The sequence below is a fragment of the Dunckerocampus dactyliophorus genome, chromosome 11, assembly GCF_027744805.1.
Source record: "Dunckerocampus dactyliophorus isolate RoL2022-P2 chromosome 11, RoL_Ddac_1.1, whole genome shotgun sequence".
NCBI classification, from domain to species: Eukaryota; Metazoa; Chordata; class Actinopteri; order Syngnathiformes; family Syngnathidae; genus Dunckerocampus; species Dunckerocampus dactyliophorus.
In genome coordinates, this window is record NC_072829.1 from 3,199,144 (window position 1) to 3,224,531 (window position 25,388).

At 40.8% G+C, this 25,388-nt stretch overlaps 1 protein-coding gene and 1 long non-coding RNA gene across 5 annotated transcripts in view; one reads left to right on the forward strand and one right to left on the reverse strand.

Annotated features, from left to right (window-relative positions):
- Positions 1-2,208, reverse strand: part of LOC129189996 (uncharacterized) — a 32,190-nt gene extending 29,982 nt beyond the window's left edge. For both annotated transcript variants that reach the window (XR_008572911.1, XR_008572912.1), the window contains exons 1-2: positions 2,000-2,208; positions 1,498-1,656 (exon numbers count right to left, since the gene is read on the reverse strand). This is a non-coding gene — a long non-coding RNA (uncharacterized LOC129189996). The remainder of the gene's footprint in view (positions 1-1,497; positions 1,657-1,999) is intronic.
- On the forward strand, positions 1,634-23,206 carry npm1b (nucleophosmin 1b). 3 transcript variants are annotated; one of them, XM_054792261.1, is made up of 11 exons: positions 1,634-1,736; positions 2,037-2,119; positions 2,549-2,668; positions 2,784-2,877; positions 3,035-3,123; positions 5,172-5,233; positions 5,305-5,362; positions 9,100-9,195; positions 16,157-16,252; positions 16,360-16,434; positions 18,754-23,206. In XM_054792261.1, the coding sequence occupies exons 1-11, from the start codon at positions 1,688-1,690 to the stop codon at positions 18,805-18,807; spliced, it is 876 nt and encodes a 291-aa protein (XP_054648236.1). In that variant the 5' UTR covers positions 1,634-1,687; the 3' UTR covers positions 18,808-23,206. The 3 variants fall into 3 exon arrangements, with proteins under 3 accessions (XP_054648236.1, XP_054648239.1, XP_054648238.1); XM_054792264.1 differs by having other exon boundaries at positions 16,360-16,401; XM_054792263.1 differs by having other exon boundaries at positions 5,172-5,230.
- The last annotated feature ends 2,182 nt before the right edge of the window (positions 23,207-25,388 follow it).

Sequence of the window (25,388 nt, forward strand, 5' to 3'; positions counted from 1 at the left end):
TGGTCAAGCATGTACAGTAGCAGTATAAATACTGATTGAGCGACTACAAGGCAAAATAAAATAAAACATAGACCAGTCGGCTTGTGTTCGTATCCGCGAATGTTTGCTAGTCGGGTGTTCGTAAGTTGGGGACCTAGTGTATAAATATAAAGAAATAAAATTTTAAAAATTAAAAAACCCATTTTTATTGAAAACAAATATTATATAAGCTTAGTATATTATAGCAGTTTGAAACTGGTGTAAAAAAAGGTTTATCATAAAGAGTATTTACAGTGATCTCTAATAATATTGGACAGTCATCTGTAATAAAACATTACTTTTATTTTAATTTAATTGATTATTTTATATTTAAATCAAATCACATTTATTGGAATTTATTTATTAAAAATTTATTTTAAATGTATTTTATTTTTTTTATAAAATAAAAAAATAAAAACATTCTTCACTGAAAACAAATACTCAAATTGATTAGCACTAGCAGGGTTTCTTGCACAGTACAAGTGCAGGATGAGCCTTACACACACAAGCGCTTTAAAAGTGGTGCTTTAAAAGTGGTGTTTTGATGCCAGGTGTGGTGTGATCGCTAGGAACCCTTGTAAGAATACCTGTATACGCAAGCATAATGAAGCAAACCTGCACTGTCCACATGAAACGGTGTATGCTTTCATGGACAAGGCTACGTGTCGAGTGCAGATGTGCCTCCTCCAGCTGTCGGCCATGCATGAAGACAAGTCATTGCTGTTGGCTCACACGCTTTTTGGCCCGTGTGACTCAACACCTGCCGTGCAACGCCGTGACGCTGGTTTAGAAAGACGTCGGACAAATTCAGCTGGTGTTTCACAATCCCGCCTCAGAGCTTCACGGTACGGCAGCAATTAAAACACAGGAGCGGTCAAGACGAGCTTCACACGCTTGCTTCAAAGTCACTGGCAAGGTCGCATTTTCATGAATAAAACATACCCGACATAAGAGGCATCAGCATGTATATTTTATTATACATTACGTTTTATTTACCACCTGCCCTAAATCCCATCAGAGCCCATCCCATCATACGAGTATTAAAGCATGCTTTTTTCCCTACTAGGCTAATTTATCCTGTAATATTCTAAAATGCCATGGCTTTAACATCCCCATTTTATTATCAGTAATTTTTAACAACCACAGAAGACTCCTCTAAAAGGCTACGAGTGCCCCCTGGGTAGGACTTTTAATATCGCTGACCAAATGCCTCTTTTATTTAGTCCAAACAACCCACCTGGTGAGAGGGACCATTCTTAAAATAAAAACTGAGATTTGTATTTTAGCACTACACTGCTGGTAATTAAAAAAAACGAAAAAAATAAGCAAATTGATAGTTATTTGGAAGTGAAGTACTTGGGTTTTTTTAATCTATACTAATATACTGCTGAATTGCCAGTCTGTTGAAATGTGTTTTTTTCCATAACGTCTCATTAAATCTTAAAATATGCTTTCAGTTTTGCGTGAAAGCAGTCTTACCTCAATCCACATCACTATAGCTCCCTCTAGTGTTCATTCACAGAAGAAGTCTCAGTCGTTTGTCCCGCCCTCTCGTCCATTCCTATTGGTTCAACCCTTTGCAGCGTCACCGAACATTTCCGTCCTCCAGTGGCTCTGTCGCACGTCCGTCAGAGTAACCTGCGGAAGTAAACCCACGTACACAACAAAGATGGAGGGCGAAATTTCAGATATGAACAGACCTCAAATGTACTTATTTGGTGAGCTCAAACATTCGACAAACCTATATTTACTCCTTCGCACAATCAGTTGTATAGCGTTTTAGTCCAACACACACGATACGTTAAATCAGAGGACGCTAGCAGTGCATGTGGTTAATCTGGCTGCCCCCCTAACCGCGCCAATTGTGCTCTTTTGTTAGCTAGCAGGGGGACAAACGACACAACAACACACACCCATACATACACACATACATCCATCTCATTACTCCATGTCTCTGTCGTCTTATTGTGGAAACACGTACCATTCGTTACAGGTTCCCTACGTGCTTCTCTCTCCAGGTTGTACCCTCAAATCGGACAAAAGGGAGTACAAAGTTGACGTCGACGACGATGAAACGGAGCAACAGTTGTCAATTAAAGCAGTAAGGCAGCCATTTAAAAGCATAATGCCCCCGTACCGTAGCATTAAGTGTTTGTTGAAGAAAACTGTTAGCTTCGGGATGTTGTGGTAGCGTTTGTTCATGTTTTATAGAGCTGAGTTGCGTGGCGACGCTATTTGAAAAGGCGCCAAAGTCTCTCCTCTGGTGCTAGTCCGCCATGTTTTTTTAAGGGCTGTCACGTGATCACCGCTCACCTGTCGATTACCTGTGTGGATTAAAAGCGTTTTATTTCCTTAAATAACTGTGGACTACTGCCAGTCAACTCAGCTTAAAATGAAAATTGCAATTATCCAAAGCTTTGTATAAGTTGTGGTCTCAAAACAGAAGATAGCCACAAAGCTATTAGCATATGCCTAGTTTGATATATGCTGAAATTTGTGATACATATATGCTCTGCTGCTGCTCTTTCAGGCGTGCTTGGGAGCCGAGGCTGAGGACAAGTTCCACATGGTGGAAGTGGAGGCCCTCACATATGATGGGAAGGCCACCAAAGTGCCACTGGTCGTACTGAAGCCATCCGTCCTGCCCTCTGTGAGTCAAAAACACATCAAGTTTTATTTTAAGTGACGCCCGATGGCGTGCAAGCCAGCAAAATATCACTTCTTTGTTGCTTTTACATCAATTGTGTTGTCTTTTCCTTTCCCAGATGAGTTTAGGTGGATTTGAGATCACGCCACCAGTTACCTTACGTCTCCTGTCAGGTTCCGGGCCGGTGCACATCAGCGGGCAACATTTTGTCAGTGAGTATTGAAGACAACATGACGCCGCACACAAACAGTATGCGTCATGTGTTTAAAGTTTATATTAAAATATCTTGACTGTTTTTGAGGGCAGTCATGCAGTTGTGAATGAAGCCGGAGTCGCCGCGGTGCTAAAACGCTTGTGGTTGCTTTTCAGGTGTGAAAGAGTCAGACGATGAAGAAGAACACAACACGTCGCCGGTGAAGCGGCCCGCGAGCTTGATGAAAGGGAAAAAGGCTGCGCTGGTAGCTGTTTCAGTTTCTTGTTCACTCGTGAAATCAGTTCTGCGTTAAGCGTAAATGTTTGGTGGCACTTTGGTTGCTGCAGTCAAATTTGCAATAGCTGTATGTTTCCAATACGGTCATTCTCCCTCGCTCATAAAAACATTATAATGGGACTTTCTGTGTAACTTCGCTTGGTGACACATCTCATATGCACCTGGTCTGCCAAAGAATAAGAAGATTTTGCAGGAGGGATTTCCAACTTAGCCACATTGGCGCTATTTTTCGCAAAAAATGTGTGTGTTCAAGTTAAAGAACATGACAGTTTGTCTTGGAATTGGTGGAATTATTAAGATGTGGCAGCGTCGGAGAAAATTATGTAGAGGATTCACTTTTGCGCGTCAGAGCACGTAACCACGGTGTGTTCAAGGATGGTCGAACAAAGTGTGAAATATACATTTTTGACGAAAAGCACAATCACTGGAGCAAAGACATAAGCAAACATTAGGGTTGTCCATTGGCCCAAAATTGGCATAAAAATTTAATGTTGATATCGGTATTGTGTTTTTCCCTATAATGAAAGCCCAAAATAAAAAAAAAACTGTTGTCAGTCGACATTTTTACCCACGTCGAGGGTCACCAAATGCGGAGATGCGATTCACAACGACACAGGAGTTGAGGTAGGTGGCACCAATCCACTCAATCCGACAACAAGCAACAATTCAAGATAGATAGATAGATACTTTATTAATCTCCAAGAGAAATGTTTAAATGTCTAAAAAATATTGAGGGGCCCCAGAATATAATAATTCCATGACACGAGATATGTGATGTTATGCATATTGGTATCAGTTGATATCGTAATCGGAAATTGAGAGTTGGACAATATCGGCATATCGTTTATCGGCAAAAAAGCCAATATCGGACGTCCCTATTAAACATTATAAAAGATGTGGCCATTCAAGCCGACGCCCATGACACGAAAGCACCTATCGCTCTTTTCGATGAGCAGCAGGTGCTACTGTGGACCCGTCCTCCATCTGACTGACAAAAAGAAGCAACAGAAGAAAGTTCACTTGTAGTTCTAGACCAGGGGTGTCCAGACTTTTTCCAGCAAGGGTCACATACTAAAAAATATAAGGATGCAAGGGCCACTTCGATATTTTGTAAAGACGCTAAAAACTGCATCTTAGCTTTGTGGTTTTGGTGGAAAAGCCTATTATTAGTATGATTGTTACCCTTTGCTCTTTTTTGTGCTGTTGTTTTTTTCAAATATTTGAACTTTCTTCATAAATAATCTTCTAAAATTTTGTTTTCATCTATTATGACTTTATTCCATGATTATAACTTTTACACCAACCTAATTTTCCAAAAAATACAACTTTATTTTGTTTAGTTTGTTGCTCATCATATTACAACTTAATTTTTTTTTAAAATATTTAAACTCTATGCTACTAAAATGACAAAATTTTTGTTCATAATATTACGAGTTTATTTTTAAATTGCGACTTTATTTGTCATTAGAATAAGCATTTTTCTCCAACTATTTCAACTTTCTTCTTGTAAAGTTCCTTCTCATCAGTATGATTTTAATCCTATATTTTTACTTTATTCTTATAGGATTATAATTTCTTTCCGCAACACAATTTTTCCAAGTAATCAAACTTTATTCATTGATTTGTTTGTTTTTCCATAATAAAATTTTAAAAAAAATTCTGTAATACTTCAACTTAATGCTACTAAAATAATTTTTTTTTCGCATAATATTCCAACGTTATTCTCCTAAAATTGCGACTTTCTTGTTGGATTTTTCCATTTTTGCTGTTTGTTTTTTTAGTTTTACTATTATATCTGTAGAATGTGCCGCGGGCCAGTAAAAAAACAGCCATGGGCTTCAAATGACCTCCGGGATTTGTTTGATTTTGGTTTATTCTGTGATTGATGAATTGATTTATTATTGTCCCAAGCCAAGTGCTAGCGAGACGAGAAGTCTTGTCACGTTTTAATCTCGCGAGATCTTGTGACACCCCCGGTGAGCTCTCATTCAATTTATTTCTTTTATTTTTTTGCAGAAAAAGCTGAAGATGGAGACGGATGAGGACAGCGACGAGGAGGATGATGACGACGACGACGAGTACGTTTCTTTTTGTGCGATCATCTCACTCGTCAGGCAAAGGGTATTTGATTGTCACCTTCATGTCTTAGTGATGAAGAGGACGACAGTGATGAAAATGCAGTGACGCCCCAGAAGAGTGCCAAGAAGGTAAGCCTGGCGTGTCTGTAGATTTTTTTAAATGGATAATTATTCATTATTAGCTGCACCGTATGTGTAACTCATTCAATCCCAGCCATTTTTCAAAATTCAACCCCTTCACTACTGCCCATTTTAGATGATTTTGACTGATCTGTCAAGGCACACAGAATATTGTGTTCTATGGCTATATGAACATTGAACCTACCAAAAGAAAGATTAGACTCTCGTCTTTCATCAGAAAAAAAAGTTTGTTTGTACCTTTTTCCGTTCTTTAGTAATCAGCAGTAGAACACACTGTAGGTGAGTTTCAGGAAAATATCAGTTCCTGACAAGAGAAGGGAGAAAAACAGCTTTTTGTGAAAAGACACATTTCAAGCTTAACTTTCACTTAGACCCACAGTTTTTGCTTTTGTGACAGCTCAAATATCTATCTCTATCTATATAACTATACCATACCGTTTTACATCAAAATAACAATTTATTTACAAATATAACACCATGAACTATTTACAATATCACATTTGGAACTACACTGTGTGTGCATGCGCGTGCGTGCAGTTGTGTGCATGTGCATGTATTAAAATTTTCCTACGATGTGTAACCTTCTGCACACTACACTCCTCCACGCTGTCACGTCTTCCTTGCTGTCGAGTGTGTTTTTACATGCAAAAGATCCATGCCGAGCTCTTATCATATGCACTTCTGCCACCTTGTGGTCGTTTTTATGTCTTGAAACTGCTTTAAAAGTGGCTTCTTTTACAGTGCAGTTGCGTCATCACCTCTTTTTGCCTCTCGTGCAAAAAAATGTAAAAGACGTCTTTTGGATCGGGCGTTCAGGTTTAAAATCGTATAAATACATCATTGGTATTGAATGAGTTAATGGTTTATTCATGAGTTGCTGTGTATTATTTATATTATTATAAGAAGGAGGTTGCTTGGTCACATTGCATTTTGTATTGTTACTACAATGTGTTGTCTTTTTAGTATGTTCTAGCGCCTGCAGCTAGGAAGACAGGATAGTGTTTCTTTGGTCTGTTGGTAGTCCAGTATTGTCCACTAGGTGTCAGGCGAGTCAGACGTTTCTCTTGAGCGTTTTACCCGCCTGCTCTCCTTTTTTTGTTTCAACCACATCATTTAAACTCCCCCAGACGAACATATCCTGTGGCAACATTTCATTTTGATCAGGCCCTCCCAGCCCTCCCGCCCCATTGCCATTCCTGCACCCGCTGACCGTCCACTGTTTTGTGTGTGTGTGTGTGTGTGTGTGTGTGTGTGTGTGTGTGTGTGTGTGTGTATGAGGCAAAACGTTTTCATCCTGTTCGCTCTTGCACCCACCTGTTTTCAACGCGTAAAACACAGGGTGTGCGTGGTGTAATGATTGGATTTCTCCTCTGTAATCTACGTGGGTTCTCACTGTCTCAGAGAGACGGCACTATTTCATGCTAGCACACATTTGCACACATGTATGCGTGCGTGTGTGTGTGTGTTGCTGCATATTTGCAGAGAACGCACATGCATCTCTATCAACAAGATTGTGTAAACACATACGCTGACTTCACACAATTTTAAATTCTTATAGCCTCGTGTCATTTCAGCCGCGCACCTGGCCCGAACCTTTGAACACTTTGTATTTTGCGTGTCTTTGCCATCACAAGTGCACGTGTGCATCAGCCCTATTTAATTGTCTTTCTTTGCTTTCACAAAAGAAAGAAACCACGCCAAGGCGAGAGATCAAAGCGGGGCAGATGCGCATACCTGCGACATGAGCGCCGGTCCTCGCCTCGGGGTCAGATGACAGCTGAGCGTGTCTGTCACCTGTTGATTTATTCTGTTGTCTTCTCCTCCAAAACCTCCCCCCCCCCCCTCCAACACACACACACACACACCGTCGCCCTCCCCTCCGTGACCCCAATCCATGTCTTCACACTTCTAGTCTTCCGCCGGGTCCCATTTTTAAATAGTGGTGGTAGCTGTAGCTAGAAGGGCTGGAGGGACTTGTTTAGTATTTCTTCATTTAGTCTCAATGTGGACAGCTTATTTGGTTAGCACAACAATGTTGGACAATATGTATGTTTTCCTAGTGGTTAACTTCTGACTACACATGTAAGACAATGAAGAATGTTTAAAAAAAAAAGTGAGATTTGTGTTTTATTGTTCCTATGTCTTAAGAATAGCAGTGCTTAACTTATTTTTACACTTGTATGAGCACAAAAACGTGACTTTAAACACATTATAATAGGACTTACCTTACTCCGCTCCACTGTTGGCCACATCGCAGTTATGGCTACCCTCAGAGGACCACCTGTAATTGTGAAACCATATTAATGTCTGTTCGCCTCATGATGTTATGACACATTTGATTATTGGCATTTTCACTTTGTATCTATCTACCTGTCTGTCTGACTGTCTGTCTGTCTATCAATCATTGAAAGAAGTCAAGGTGCCAAGAGCAAACTTTAATTTTCATGTATTTTAAATCGGATTTGACAACAACAAAAATGAGACATTGTCTGTCAAAACTGACAGAACAAATACGTTTAGCAAAGAAAGATGAATGATCTTTTTGATAAAAAAAAAATTGTAGCTTTAAAAATATTTTTTGAGCTTAATATAATATAAAAATATTTGAAACAAAAATATATATAGAGAAAAAATATTTTTTAAGTAATGTTAACTATAATCAAAAATATAAGTACAAAGTATAAAGTAAAAATAAAAAAATAAATATGTACAGTATGTGTACACACACACACACACACATATATACACATATATATCGTGTTCAAGTTCAAAGACACGGCAGTTTGTCTTCTCTTTGGATTTATGAAGCTGGAGAAAGTAGTCAAGAGGTGTCAGTTTTTTGTCTCATAGCACATAACTGTGGTGCGTTCAAGGACCACGGAACAAAGTATGAAATCTTCTCTGTCTGGTTTCTGACCTTTAACAAAAAAAAAGACGACAAAAAGAAGTGACAGAATTCATCTGTAGCTGTAACTTATTTTGACACTTGTATGAGCCTAAAAATGCAGCTTCAAACATTGCCTGTTGAGCTAGTCCAGGTAAAACACAGATGTGAGTTTGTAGGTAAGCTATTCAAATTGGATGTGGGTGCTAAGGTAATAAGAACAATGCTTCAGGGACTTCTAATTGTCAGTAAGAAACCATGTAGTAGCACGCCACAGATAACTTTGTTCTTCAAGTATGCTCTGGGATCCTTGGGTTCTGCATTTATGGTAACGCTGTACCCTGTTGACCACAGAAAGCATCGTCGTTCTGTCCTCAGTACCGGAACATGGCAAGGCTGTCGTCATGATTGAAGAGCCTTCTTCCACCACTCTCGTCTCGTCTTGCGCGAAACCTGTTGTAAACGCTGTCACTTTGTCTGGCTAGAGGTATCGCTGGAGGAAACGACACGCGTAATGGTCTTGTAGTCGTTATGTCAACACAGGCAATTACGCTCGTAAGCCGCTCTGAGGCGAGGAAAGGGGTTGGTGTTCAGGAACTGTAGGTTCTCTCTGCCATGACTGGATAATCACACAGGTGAATTCTACCAATAGAAACCTAATTGGAAGGCCTGCGGTGTGCAGGGGAACAATGATGATGGTTTACTGGGGGAGTTATTAGTAGGAAATTACACTAATTTGTGTTGTCCGTCCTTTGTTTAGAGTCATAAAGGAATGACTCATTTTAGACACATCTATTTATTGTTAGCTTTATGTATGTGTAATGTATCTTCTTTCTTCCAGAGCCCAGAAAAGTCAAAGAAGGCCAACAAGAGAATGATGAAACATAACGGCCCCGCAGCAAAACCGTTAGGATCAGGGCTCCAAGCACAGGTTAAGGTAGGAAAACTCTTAGAACTATACAACTTTTTCACTTCTGATACAATACCGTCATTGCAGCCTTGAGTATCGGCCCATGCCGATATCAAGCCGATCCAATATCAGGGTGAATCATGCATGCTTTTATTACTTATTTTGGAGTTTGGAATGTTAGAAAAGGCTTGATCAAGTGATATTACTCAAACAGAGAACAACAGTCAGCCGACAAAAACTCAATTTCTAAAGCTTTGCGGACATTTCATGTTGTTGTTTTGTTTTCTGTGCCACCGCAGGGGACTTGTGCATGGCGAAGTTTTTGCGGATTTTCACCTTAGCACGAGCTGTTTTTGCAATCACGTGGGATCTGTCCGGGCACTGCTGGATAAAAGTGCCGGATGGGCTGCTTGCATTACAGTGCTTAACATCGGAGAGTTTAGATGCAGGACGATATAATGAGATCCATCCGCACGTTGCGCTTCGAATTTTGCGGCTTCACTCTATCACGGTTTTTCAATGTTAATTGATAAATCATGCTATTTAATGGTTGAATACTACATATTATTAGTTTAAAAATATGCACATTTAAGCAAATTTGACACTTTTTCCCCCCTAAATTAAGCATTTTCAAGCATAAAAATGTCCAAATGAAGTAAAACAAATAGAAGGCATTCAGAAGACGCATTCAAAGACGTTGTGATGATATGTACTATTCTACTAGGTGTCAGTGATTTTACTGTAATGTTCGGTGACACACACCAGCACCAGACTTGATCGCCAGAACAACAGGTTTCAATAATCTCTAGGCACAATAATAGGCACAATAATCCCTATTACAGGCTGCTGTGCCAAAGTAAAACTACGCTAAAATGAGTATGAGTTTTATTTGTGTCTTAAATGGCATATTTGCTCTTATTATGTCTACTATATTGGGTAATATGAGTGAAAGGTGGCTATAGGGGTGTTGTTTCATGCCTGGAAGGCTCTAATAAGGTTTAAAACCGTATTTAGAAGGTCGTAAACAGGTTTTCTATGCTGTAACTATGAAAATATTCCATTTGTAAGTAAGGACTCTACTTTGTGGAAATTCACTTATCACAGTCAGGTCTGGAACTAATGAACCATGATAAACGAGGGACCACAATTCAGTATTAATATCGGATTGGCACCCCTAGTTTTTAGCGTGCGTTTTGAAGATTTACTTAACGAAATGGAAGTGTGACATATGCTGTTGCAAACAAAGCAAAGCGCTCTGCAGACAAAGAGCGCCACAGTACGATCACGGACTGACAAACATCGTAATCTGTGTCCAACTATTGTGGAGCCACATTGTCGCTTTCATTGATTTTACACCCAAATATCGTCAACGGGAATCTGTCTTGCTCAGGAATGTGATAAGCACATTGCAATTAGCTCAGCCTGATAGTACATTTCTTTCAAAGCCCAAATCCTCCACTCTGCCTCTCTTTAAGCAAACACACCTGACCTCTAAAATGGTTTCCTGGGGCAAGGTTTAAACCCGTGACCCCCTTGTCGCGACCCCGGCGTCTTGGGTTGCAGCCACCTTTGATGCCTTCCACAGCAACATACACACCAGGGAATACACATTGTCCTGGCTACTCTGCACATTTGGCTAAGCATTTGATCAAATGGCTGTGACAGGGGCAAAGATAAGACAATTTCACCACAAAGACAGTACACCCGCGCCAAGTGCTGCTTATTTGACCTCTGCTAAGGTTGGGATTGGTGTGTTTAATGCTAACAACACTAACGACTAGACTCCCATGGCGAGGAATAGATTCCTCGAGAACAGCCGGACGGTCTGCCTCTGTTGATCCTGTTGTTTGAGAATGCTCCGGGGATGAGCAAGATGGGCCGAAACCATCCTAACGATCGGTTTGGATTTGGAGCTTTGCCTGTTTCCATCCCCTCTCTTGTACCCAACAACTGTTCCCTCTTGACAACCTCTTCACACCCCTTACTTCCTGGACACACCTTTTCCCAATTGCTCTCATTACCAGCGTTTGATGTCTGGTGCAGCTTGCGCTTCCAGATGCCCCCGAGGAGCAAGAAAGAGGGCGTGGATGTCTGTTTTTTCTCCCCTAAATGCAGGTGACTGGCCATTAGATTGCCTCGTCAGATCTGCTGCCAGCACTGCAGTTCTCGCCTCTCGCCGGCCCAGCGTGTCGCCGCACCTCCTTGCGTAACGAGGCCTGTCATGAGAGTCGGCGACGTCGCGCTCGAGCGCATTCATCTCCCAGCTGGTTTTCCTTACATTGATGAGTTAGGAGAAGTTATGCCTGAGAGCAGACGTCAGAGTTGTAAAGTTGTTAACCACTTTGCTCAGACTTATCCCAGAGGATGAGTCATTGTTTTGAAGCAGCTGATTGACATGTGTTAAAACAGGTGCCTATCTGGATAGCATTAACTATAAAGATATTTTTTTATGTGGGTATGACTCCTCAGATTGGAACTAATGCGCATGAGAACCTTCAAAAAGACAAACCCCTCTGGTGACAATACATGACCTGACTTAATATCCAGAAAAATGACATGACATCATTAAGGACTCAAAGACAGAAGTTTTTTTTTTTTTTTTAGATAAATTTGCATGACGCCACGCAAGATGGCAGCATAGCGTGCAAGACTTCAGTGTACTACCGCTTAACCACTCAGCATGAAAGAGGCAACTCTGCGCCTGCTTGGCTTTTTCTTCTTTTTCTTCCAAGATGAATACAGTAATCCCTCATTTATCGCGGTTAATTGGTTCCAAACCCGACTGTGATAAGACAATAAGTAGGATTGCTTATTTATAAATCAAGCATTTTTGTAGTTAGAGCATAGAAAACCTGTTTACGATCCTCCAGATATATATTTTTTTAACATTATTAGAGCCTTCTAGACCTGAACTTACACCCCTATAGTCATCTTTACATTCCTATTATCCAATATAGTAGACATATAATAAGAGAAAATAAGACATATAAGACATAATATTGACTCACACACATTAGCATTGGGAGAGTTTCTTGTTCTTTTTTTACATCCATGTTCTAGACAGAACCTCCTGCAGTGGTTGTTGTATAAAATACTACATATCATCACAACATGTCTTTTAATGCGTCTTCTGAATGCCTTGTATTTGGATTTTAGTTCATTTAGACATTTTTATGCTTTAAAAATGCTTCAAAAAATAAAAAAATGCTTTAATATGCAAATTTTGGGGGCATTGATGATTTATTAATCACTGTAAATCCTTTTTTTGTACACATAAAGGCAACACTTGTATATACGCCGCATGTGTCCATGTTGTAGCATGGGGTATTTACACAAAAAGACACGCTATTAACCTTGCAATCTTACCAGCACATGGTGTTTCCAGCGTCACTCGTTAGCTCTGACGAGTTTTCATCAGAGTTCAACAGCAGTCCACCACTAATGTCGTTTCCGATCTGATACTGAGTAAAATTCAGGCTGGCATCAGCGATACCGATCCGATATAGATACTTTGCAAATTCGACTAATGTGTCTGGTAAATTTTCAAAAGTACGTAGTGTATTTCATATCATAGTATCATATAATTGTATTCTTTATAGCATAGCAAAAGAATATGAGACATTGAATTAATTTATTAAATAAATTTTTAATTTACACAAATTAATAACTTGTGATTTATTTAATTATTTTAAACTCTGAAGTATATATATAAAATCATATAAAATACTGTATGTAAAAATGGTATTTTAAACAATAAAAACTGTAAAATAATAAAACTATTAAAATAAATGATTAATTGTTAAGAACTACTTTAAAAATGAAAACTTCACAGTTCACGCATAGCTTCTTTTACAATCGGTCAACGGTTCAACAAATGTCTCAGACAAACATTACCTCAAATGACTAAAGTGTTGATGTTTTGATTTGAGAATAGATTTCAGAGCATGAAGAGCTGGTGTCGGAAGTATCAATATTTCAGTATCAATTTGCACATCACTAGTGCAAGCAGAAACTGTCGTAATCCTACGCTTGGTCAAACTTACTTAAGATTTGTCGGATAAAAACACGGTACTTCCTTAATCTGCACTCTAAGCATCATGGGAACTCTATTTCTTTTTAGCCACATTATTGTTTACGTGTCAGGGTTCAAAGCGTGTGAAAAAAGCAGCGGCTTTTAGTACTGAATATACGGTAGTATGTTTTTGAAAACCTTGATGTGAAGCAGCAAAATTCAAAGCGCGAAGTGGTGAGGGATTACTGTGCAATGAATCCCCCCACATCCTCGATTCAGCATTGGCGACCACACAAATTTGCGATATTTGGTCCAAAAATATATATATTTTTTTATTTTTCCCCTAAAATATTAAGATAATAAATAATTGTATGAATATAAAATATGATCTACTAAATATTACTCTACTCTGTTTGGTATTAGCAAACATGGGTATATTTAAATCTAATTGATTATGTATTCACAGTTCTTGAATAGCTGGTAACGCTTTTGCCTCCCAGCATCTAAACTTGATTTAGCCCCGTATTTGTGGAGGATTATGGCTTGTTCTTGTTGATTCAAGCCTGCGGCGCCTCGTTTATGAGAGCATGCACGGTGCTAGATTAGGAGAACCGGGGTTGACTTAACGTAGCGCTTATCGGTGATTGAGGCCGCTTGGTCATGTCAGCCACATCTCTCATTGTGGCTTTGTGGAACTCGCAGCCCCCCCTGGGCAAACTTGATGAGCAAAGGTGTTGCAAAACACGTGTTTGCTTTGGATTGAAGACGACAGATTGCGTCGAATGAGAGCGTGCTTGTGATTAAGTTCCATGTCTTGTGGCATCTGTAATCAGCGTCTGGGCCAGATGAAAAAGCTTGCCGTTGTGTTTATCAGCTGTTTCGGGTCCACAGCTGGCCTTTTGGAGCTGGCTTATGCAGAGAGTTGCCTGTAAATAATAAATGTAGTGGATTTGTCTGGCCGGGAGCCAGCAGCATATGCGCTCTGTGTCTGTAGCGCCAAGTTTTTCTCCTTTTATTTCGACCTTTTGATGTCCGTTGTAAAACACAGGTCTCTCCGGGACGGGGACACATGACTGCATGTTCATATTCTTATGATTATTCGGTGTTACTTTTATCAAATTCAGCATATTTCTCCACACCAGCCATGTGCTGTCAACTGCGCTGAGAAGAAAATCAGGTGTTTGCACACAGCTCTCTGGCTCTTCGGGTGAGAGAAAAAATGTCTTGGACTGAGTCGGGCGGCATGATGTGGCCAATCGGGGAGATTTTTCTTCTCAAGGAAAAGTTCACTCTTGGGAACATTATACACACAACTTAAGCAAAGAGTTATTCATGATTTAACACCATATTTCTGGAGGAAAGATAACTTCCAGCGGCCATCAGCAGGAGCCCAATCGACAACTGGACCATTCATGTTGTGTGCAATGAGTCGCTTCTTGCTTCTTTCATGCATGTTCCTGACTATCGATGAAACCCTGCAATTTCTTTGGATTCCACGCTGGCTTTGCGTGTAGGGGCAAGCTCTTTTGGCTTGTGTAACATCCAGTATGGATGTGTGTGTGTGTGTGTGTGTGTGTGTGTGTGTGTGTGTGTGTGTGCGCGCGTGTGTGTGTGTATGTATGTGTGTGTGTGGATGTCACATTCAGACACTTCCTAATTGAAGACCTCTTGGGGCCTCGTTGCCCAGACACACCTCCAACACTGCCTCCCTTCACTCAGTCACGATTTGAATTAGCAGCCTGTGATGTCATCCCAGGATTCACGGAATGTAATTTCTGACTCATAATAGTTCATTAGAAACATCAAGTCATTTTTGACAATGACAAGCTTAAACACTTGTGTTGCACATGTCTTTCATTTGCCATTGATGGAAAAATCCATTTTAACAATGTCTCTTGCACGCTGGAGCGTCAGGGGCTCGCCCACTCTGGCTTGCAAGCAATAAAGTCATTATTTTGCATCGGATGTGTAAAAAGTGAAAAAAAGATGTTGTAATTAGGTTACATTTTGTCGTCCCTTCTTATTCTCTTATCTCCGTCCAGCTGCTTCCTTGTGCCAAGGCTGTTAACATGCGGAGCAGACTAAATAGGTCACGATGGAGCTGAAGCCCAGTCTGTTCCATGGGGTCGTAATATTGATCCATCATAACAAGTGGCATGACAGCTCCAGTCTGAGGAGAGTCTTGAGCATAAGCTGATGAAGCCTGCTCGGATGAGAGGCGGAACGTCTTCTAGGACAACTCCACTGTCGTTTTCTGTCTCAAAAGAGTGAAACCATTCTTGGTTGGGGCGTGCCTCTACCTTAGAAGGTAAATGTTTGGGTCCGACACCATCCCCTCAGACTAGAGCTGTCCTACCTAGTCCTGAGGATAAACTCATGACAGGTGGAACCGCTTCTAAGACAATTCCGCTGTATCTCAACGACTGTTGTTTTGTGCCCCAAAAGAGTGAAACCATTTTTGTTGGAGCGTGCCTCGACCTTTTGAGGATGAATACTTGGGTCCGACACCATCCCATCAGACTAGAAGTGTCCAACCTAGTCTTGAGCATGAGCTCATGAGAGGTGGAGAGCCTTCTAAGACAACTCTATTGTATCTTAACGACTGTTGTTTTGCGTCCCAAAGCGTTAAACCATTTTTAGTTGGGGCGTTCCTCTACTTTAGAGGATAAATACTTGGGTACTCCATCCCCTCAGACTGAAGCTATGAGCATGAACTCATGAGAGGCGTGGACAATCTGAATTGTCCAGTTGCGACCATTTCAATGCCCTGAGGATCCATCATGGTTGATGAATTTACCGTGGAGATGATCTATTTTTTTATTCACCATAATCAGGACAGATATGGCTGTGGAAAAAAAAATGGAAGCTGAATTAAAGAAGAAATATTATAAAAATATGCACTCTTTCAAATCTACAGCTCTCAATTTGACGTCCCAATCAGTCTGTCTTATCTGGCCAATATATATTTTTTTGCAGACACCTGTTCCAGGAAAAGACAAACCCCAGACCGGGCCGTCTAAATCTCAGTCTTTGGCCGAGATAAAGAGCAAGTTGTCAGCGGCAGCCAAAGAGGTATGGCCAATATCATGGCTTTATTTTTATTTTTTTGCAAATTGCTTTTGTTAATTGAGTGTCTGCCGCATGACTGACTTGGATGATTTACTGTCCTCTTGAATCAGGGGGGACTGCTGCCCAAGACGGAGCAGAAGTTTGAGAATTTTGTGAGGAACTCCCTTAATATTTCTGACAAAAGCGTAAGTAATTGGATGTATTTTTTTTGTGCATTTATTGACAGCACATGGTTTCACAACCCACAGCTAACTGAGCCCTTTTCTGTAAGATGCACATTTAGCTGTCAAAGCATGAGTTATGTATTGCTAGATTGCTAGTTTTTTTGTTCTTGTGATTTGTGTGTAGTCACGAGAGTTGTTTATTTTCGACTTGAAAGAAATATGCCAGGTTTATTATTGCGTGGTTCATATTTGGCTGTTTTTAAATTGCTATCCATAGCTGTACTATGACAGAGGTGGCGTTATAATCAAGTCATAGTAGAATAAGACGCCAGTGTCAGTGTTTTACAGCACATTGGCAGGGTTTTGGTCCAAAAAAATCAGTCACAGAAAACGCATCTCATTCACCATAAGTCATTAATAATTTCTAACTATGTGATAATACAGATAAAAGGTACACAATGTTAAAAAAAAAAAAGCCTAGAGTTTGTACACGTTTGTCTTTATGCTTCACTGATAATGTTTTTTCGTCAAGCGTTGAGATTTTGGCGGTGCTTGAACACACCATAGTTGTGTGCTATGTCTGAGCCATGTGAAACTCGCATTTTTTGGCAGTTGTCCCCCAGAACGGAACCCCAGCGAAAAGCACGCGGAAAAATAAGTTAAGCTCTGCATAATATAAGAAAAATCAACCTAATCATTCTTTGATGTTGCGTGACAGACGTCTAGTGTAAAAGTGTGCTTTTTAACGCTCTTATCAACCTTTGGAGTTGATCCTTCAGATGCTGTAGCAACGTGTCTATAAAGTTGAGAGAAGTGTATTTTCCCAGAAAATGTTGACGAAATTCGGAATCATACGACTTTAGGTTGCATTTGACCTCAGAGGTTCCGCTATATCAACGTCGGTAGCTGCCGCTTTTGCCCGGGCTCTTGGCAGTCGTCGGGTCAGGAGGCATTTTCCTTTCATTGAAAGCCTGAAGAGCTGTTTGCCATGATGGATATGCAGGAATGCACCATTGTTCTTCACACGGTTGACAAACATTACACTATCCAGTAGATCTCACAGATCTCCTCTGGGACGGCGCGTTCTCTTTGAATTATGTCCATTTTGTGTCGGTGGGCCTGTTTTGAGGCAGAAGGGGAGTACACCTGCCAAGACCAACTCTTTTCCAGTGATTTACTGGAGTGTGTGTGTGTCTTTTGTAGCCTTAATGAAGAGACTGGTGGTATGCGGATGGTACCAGTCTCACATTCACATTCAAGGCCTTTGACCAGCCCAGGAGAACCTTGTTGTTATCTTATTGGACTAACTAAATCTTTGCCAATGCTTTCTTGTCATTTTAGTGGCAATATAACAGCCCTTGCGTTTTATTTTGTGGTGCAGAATTAGTCATCCAAAGAGGTTTAAGCACAGTGTCAGGTAGTAGTACTGTGTTATGGACATGTATTGCAGTGTTTCCCACAGGTGTGCTGTAATTGTGGTGCTGGGGTGGAGGGTGTTGGATCCTATACAATTGACGCTATGCTTGTTTACAACACGAGTTTACGGCACGTCACATGTAGGAGAAAAGGATTCGATGATTTGCACATGCTAACTCACGCTAACTCAATTATGGGTTATCGCAGCTATTTTTTAATATTAGTGAATTTATTGGTATGACGTCATAATTCCTCATATCGGTCCGATATTTGTCATGCACCCCTAATTGTTGTTGTGTGTTAACTTGCCCTGCTACTTGTTGTTCTGTTTGTAAGACTGTCCTTCTGTTTGACGACTGTGTCCTTTTGCACTAGTTGTGTTACAATGCCATCTGCTGGACGGAGTTGTGACAACACTCAGTTCAGACACATCATTATAATGTAAAAGGTCAGCAAAGGTGAGCAGAGAGCTGCAAAACTTTAAAACAAAAAAGCTAGCGGAAAGTTTCTGTGGCGGCCCGCTTTTATTTGTGGCGACCCACCACAGATAAACTAATGTACGGGAAACCCTGCATTTAGAATTGCAGTGTAGTTGCATGTCGGCCATGCAGTGTAAAGGAGGTGTAAAATGCGAGTGAAAGCTCTGACAAGTCGAAGCGGCGCTCATGACGGGCCTGGAGAGAGCTTGTTGATCTCGCTGTGTAGAAACATCTGTGGAAATGCTTTTGGTTTCGTCCGCCAAGGCTGAGCTTTGTCAGACCTGAAGCACCTACTCATATACTCTGGTATGTACTACTGCCCCCACCCAAGCCCTCGTCGCTACCCGGCAGCCCCATCTAGGCGAGACGCACAAAAACATGTAGTAAAAGTGAGTCACGTCTCTCATGCTCGACTTTTGTCTGTCTACCCTTCTCTCTTTCTCAGGTGGTCAAGGACCTGTGGAGATTTGTAAATACGGTGAAGATGGAGAGGAAGTAGACGTCCTCGCCTTCTTCTGAAATGATGTTGTTGCGTCCCGTCAGGTGATTTAAAGGCACAGTCGGCGACATTTCCTACTTAGCCTTTTATCGTGTCAACATCTTTGTATGGCTCGCAAGGGACCCCTTTTTAGACGCACGACGTGGAGCCACTAGTATTTCACCCTATGACACATTTAGCACAAGCCGCCCATCTTGTCACATGTCAATCCGCACCACCTGTAGGAGAGCGAGGCGACACATGGCCAGTTCAGACCTGCTGCTGAGTGCCACCTGCTGCTTTTACGTTCATACATACATGACAATATCAAGGCATTTGAAGAATTGAATAAAGAAGGCTGGGTTCCTCATAAAAGGCACAGGCAAATTAATGCCTGATCTGATGCAAGATCTCCAGTCATGACTTCTCGGGATATGAGCATCAGTCAATGACTTCTGTACAACAAGCCCAATTGCATGTGACTCTATCTTCCTCTTCAAACGGTGAGTTTTAAGTCCTTCACACACACACACACACACACACACACACACACACACACACACACACGCGGGTGTAAATCCTACAACAGTAGCTATAAAACATGAAGCACCTGCAGATGTCACATTTTATTACATTCAGGTGGTGCAAGATGTGTAATTGTGTGCATGCTGGGATTGGCGTGTCTGCATCTTACTTTGCTTGCATGTTCCATTAAAAAAAAAAAAACAAAACAAAAAACATCTACCATTGCGGCCGACACCGACCGTGGGAGCTCTGCGTTCTGTTAACCTGTGCGTCCAAAAGAGTCAGTCATGAAATCGGAAATATTGCAGAATGTGCCTTTAAATGTCTCTACTGTACAATGAGATACGTCCCAGTTCTTATGTGAATGACAGCCATGTTATGTTTGTTTGCTTTATATGACTTTGTTATACATGCTTTGTACAGTTTTTGTGTTTAAGTAAGCACCGTCAACACCAAAGCCACGGTTTGGTTATCCAGCAGTCCCCACAGCGATTCAGAAGCCAACTCTATAGAAATAAAAACACTCATCTAGTTGCAGTACATGCTGCAGTAACTGTTGCATATCTTTCCAACTCAAACGAATTTTCTCGCTTGATGTTCTTCCAGGAACACACCTGGCGCTTCTGGATCAGACGGGTGTCATTCTTTCCCTTTCTGCTTTTCTCTTTTAACACATTTGATGCAAATGTAAGGTTTTATTCCCGGAGTCATGTCGAAATATAGAAACCGGCCGCAGACGTAACGAATAGCTTCGATGTAGAAAATCAGTGTGTTCTATAAAACCCGACAGATGTGTTTTTCTGTTTGACTCCTCAAAGCGGCGCATTAAGAAGAAATTAAAAGCACAGGGAACCATCACGAGTTGCATCGGCGCATGTCCAAGTGGCCTGCAGTGCATTTGAACGTAGGACAATCCTGTGATTCAGCAAGAGCATGGTGTTTATTGCAACATAATCATAAGGTATCTATCAGAGAATGACATGAGCATAGAATGATGTCACCTTGACAGAAACCACATAAAGTACACAAGCCCTCCTTAATTGTTTGCACTCGCGGATGTCTGACGGCTAAAAGCGTGCGCTCAATCCACGCTTATTATGTGTTTATGATGCCGTTTTACGGGGCAAATGTTGGCACCGGGATGCCGTCTTTTAACGATACAAATGGCTCGCGTCAGCTTTGTCGCTAATGATTACTTGGAATAAAACCTTGTAACCGTGTTCATCTCATCTACCGACTCTTCATTTGCTACATCGATCATGTCGCAAAATCTCATTTTTGTTTTGTCTTAGGGTCCCTCCGCTGAATTGAATGTGTTTTTTTTCTACAAAGACACTCAAAAAAATAGCAACACTATATACAATATATACTTTTGTGTTTGCTCCCATCTTTCATGAGCTGAACTCATGTATGCCAAAGGCCTGTATCTTTCAAATATCGTTCACAGATCTGTCTGAATTTGTGTTAGTGAGCACTTTTCCTTTGCACAGCCTTAGCCTGGTCACACTAAAAGGCCACCACAAATGTACAGTTTCACTGTATTGGGGTTTCAGACAGTTTGTAATAATGCAACACCATTGTTGCAGCAGCTGTTTGTCAGTGGCTGGTCTCAAACCATCTTGGAGGTAAAGGTGCCGGCTTCGGAGATCCTGGGCTGGTGTCGTTACACGTGGTCAGTGGTTGTGAGGCCGTTTGGATGTACAGTAATCCCTCGTTGATTGCAATTAATTGCGGTTAACTGTAATAATTGAATTTCCGCAAAGTAGGATTTCTTATTTATAAATGGAATATTTTGGTAGTTAGAACATAGAAAACTTGTTTACGACGCTTTTTAACATTATTAGAGCACTCTGTTCATGTAATAACACCCCTATAGCCGCCTTTACGATCATATTACACAATATAGTAGATATGATAAGAGAAAATAAGACCTAATATAGACTCGCACGTTAGCATTGGGAAAGTTTCTTCTTGTTCTTTTTTTTACTTCCTGTTCTTTACAGTACAGCGGTGCCTTGATTAACGTCATTAATCCGTTCCAGAAGGTCTGACTCAAAACAAAACGCACTCTAACCAAAGCAAATTTTCCCATAGAAAACAATGTAAATCCAATTAATCAGTTCCAGACACCCAAAAATGTTAACACAAAACACATTTTATAGACAATAATTATAGTTTTACTTGATGCAAAAAGAATTGCAAATGACAAATGAATGGACAACTGAACATGTAACATAACTTTTATCTAGTTTTGTTGGAAAAAAATAACGACAAAACCATCAGTTAACATAATAAACACATTCTGCTGCAACCGCAATTTGCAAAAGTGTAAAAAAATATATCAAACTAAACAAACTTTCTAGAACCAGTTAACTTGATCCTTGCCATTTAATATAGAAAATATTTTTAAAAACGCCAGCGGAAGTGACGTTGCGGAAGTGCGCTGGCGAGGATGCCTTACGTCTGGTGACGTGTGCTATGTTTGACCCGAACATGCTACAATAAGTTGGAATGTTTATGTTTGAAATGAAATGGATGTAAAATGAAACCAGCAGAGACACCGGGTGTCACCCTCGATGCGCCGCCACATTGATAAGACTGTTACGCGGGACGTTTTTTCTGTTTCTGTTTTGTGCAGCCCGTCTGTTTGTTACGTCGCGTATCTCTCTCCTGCAACAAGTCAACAAATGCTGTTGCTCTAAAATGGCGCCCGCAGCCCACAGTGCATTGTGCGATCACGTGCAAGTATCGCCAGATTTGTCTTTGCGCGTGAGCCAAGATGACGGCGTAAACAAACCGGACGCTAAACAAGCGGGTGAACGCAAGCCAAGGCAACCAAAACCGGGGCGGACATTACCCAAGGTGCCACTGTACTTCCTGTGGTGGCTATTGTCTCACCGGTGTAACATTATTGACACCTAGAGGCCAGTGTAGAATACTACATATCATCACGATATCATCTTTGAATGCATCTTCTGAGTGCCTTATATTTGCATTTTTGTTCATTTAGCCATTTTTATGCTGGAAATGCTTCATTTAGGCAAAACATTTCCCTAAATATGCATATTTTTGACTAATAGGCCGTGTTCAACCACAAAACAGCAATGATGTATTAATACTATATGTTTTAAAAAAAAAAAAAACTGACAGAGTGAAGCTGCCAAATTTGAAGCGCAAAGTGGCTGTACACATTCCCTCAACACTTGGCGACACCCATGGCATTGTGCTGTGTGATAAAACCGCACATTTTTGAGTGGCCTTTTGTTGTGGCCAGCCTAAGGTACTCGATAATCATGCTGTCTTATCAGCATCTCGATTTGCCACACGTGAGTTGGAGGGATTTTCTAGACAAGCAGAAGTGTAGATTTGTGAACAATATCTGAGAGAAATACGCCTTTTTGTGTTCATAGAAAAAGTTGTGCGTCTTGGGATGGCAGCAAAAACTAAAGTTGTGCGTTTATATTTGAGGTGAGTGTAAGTATTGTGCATACGGCAGCTGAACAACAATATTTTAGTGTGTAAAGATAGCAATGCGTAATCCGCCCTTTTTTGTGATTGTCTTTTATGTTTTATTTAAAACTCACATTGTTCTTTTCCTTTAGTTTCCCTAATGAGACATTGTTTGTGTTTTGAAGACTGTACGTGATTGCATTGTGTTGATGAGGTATAATTAGGTTAAAATGATAAAGTTTGGACTACTATACTGTTAGAACAACTCCCTTAATCTGTAAAAACTGTAGTTTGTAGAGTAAGTATGACTTCATATCAGTGCATATGCAGGTGCAATACCAAATGTGAATTGCTAAGGTGACTCAACTTGTGTCTTACAATTGGAACATGGTTCATTCATCTTTAACCAGCCTGTACAATTTGCCTAAATAAAGACAAGTCTTGACATGGTCTCTTAAAGAGTCTTCAAATGCCCCAAAAGTATTACATTTGGAGTTCAATGAAAATGTATCGGAAAAATGTGTTTTTCTTTTGCTTTTGCTTTACCTCAGGAGGGTACAGGTGATGACAAAAACGAGTATGATGATAGCCATAGAACCAGAAATCTGTCTGCGCAGTACAATGAAATACATTAATACCTATAAAACACCTCTAGATGGCAGTATCACACCTTCCTGTTCCTTCCCCTTTACGTGTCTTCAAACGGTGTGTAGTTTTACTTCATTTTGGTTCTTTTTCTCATCATTTGCGACACTGTTTCTCCTCGTTCCTCATTAGCGTAACGACCTTCAAAGCTCCACCATCACCACTGGGTGGCGCCGAGGGCTACCGGGCCTCAGCCAAGCCTTTTTAGTGCAAGAAAGCAATGATGAAGTCTTTACCTGAAGTGTGAGTCAGGCATTACTTCACTCCCAGCTGAACCTCTTCTTTGCCCCCCAGCCATGTGGAAGTGAGGCTGGCTTTGGCGGATGCAGCCACGGGATGACGCACGGCGTCGCCCTCCGAACAAGACCGTTGCGAGGCACGTGGAAATCAACCCGCGTGCCCAGCTCACACCCCCTCCCTTTTTGTGGTCGACTCGGAATTCCAGTCGCCTGGAGGTGCTGACACATGAACGCCGGCTTTGTAGTGTTGCATGCACGGGTTCACGAGCGTGCACCGCAATTAAGCCATTTGTATTGCTATGACAATAGCAACAATAACGATATAATATGCTGACTTAATATTAATTACGATAAACGTCGATTTAAAAAGGCAGCCTCTTAGAGCAGCTGGTGTGTACTTAGTCCTACTTTATTCTATTTTTGTATCATTATACATTGGTTAACTTCTTTTTACACTTAATATGAAAATGAAAACGCTACCTTAAAACATTGCCTGGGCAGTTATTAAAGGTTTTGTCAGTCATAGTTCCACCCAGGAACAGACAAATCCATTATTTCCTATGTGAGAAATGTTTCAAAACCCAAACAAATTGGATGTTGAAAGCGTACGAGATTAAAAACGACTTACTTAAAAACATTACCTGTACAGTCGGGCACCCCTGTCCAAATTGGAGCCTCAGGCAGAATTCATATTTTATCTCCTCGCTGCATAACAACTTGGTGCTCTATGCCTCACAGCAGCGATGTGCGTCCTTTGCCCGTTTGCCGAGAATGCGCCCCCTTGCGCAAAATCGGACCCTCATTCTGTAGATTGTGGAGCCGTACACACAGAGCATGTTCTGCATGTAGGATTTTGGTGAACACTGTTTGAACTTGGAACAGATGATTCCATTATTTCCTATAGGAAATGTTTCAAAATCCAAACAAATTGGAGATTGAAAGCAAAGACCTTAGTGGTTCCACTGGCTTGGTGCTCCATACCTCACGGCAGCGATGCATCTTCCTTTGCATGTTCGCTGAGAATGCGCCTCCTTGGGGGCACCCCATGTAGGTTTTGGTGACCACAGCTTGACGCTGTAGCAGATGATTGATATTATTTCTTATGGGAGAAATGTTTCGAACGCCAAACCGATCAGACGTTGACGTTGACGTTGACGGTAAAACTGTCACCAACAGATTATGTTGGTGACAGTTTTACCCTGGAACAGGTTATTTATGTTTGTATTATTTTCTATAGGAAAAATGTTAGAAAATCCCCCAAAAATTAAATGTTGAAAGGATATGAAAAGTAAAATGTTCAGCTTTGGTGCTTCTACTCTACTTATGTTTATTTTCCCACCAGCTACATGATGAAAATTGACGGTTTTTGCCGCTTTTGCAAAAATGATGGAAAAAATACTTTCCAATCAGTTCAGATGTTGCAAGCAAACAGAAAACACATTATTTTCAACCTAACGCTCTACTGGTATTTGTTATTTTCTGCCACCTGTCACGTCGTGTCAAATTAAGTGAATAGAAGCACCTTTACGTCCTAAATTTCCCTGCTTACGACTCTTGCAGGGGAAATACTGAGACTGTAGACTCACCTTGGGAGATGTTTGCAAATAGTTCTCCACTTTATTTTAGTGGACTATAGTAAAAATATCACAAGAATTCAGGTGAGCAAGGGTCAGCTTTGTCTGACGACCCCACTTGACTGAACCTCATGACCTTAAAAAAAGTGTAGCGTTCCAACACAAATGG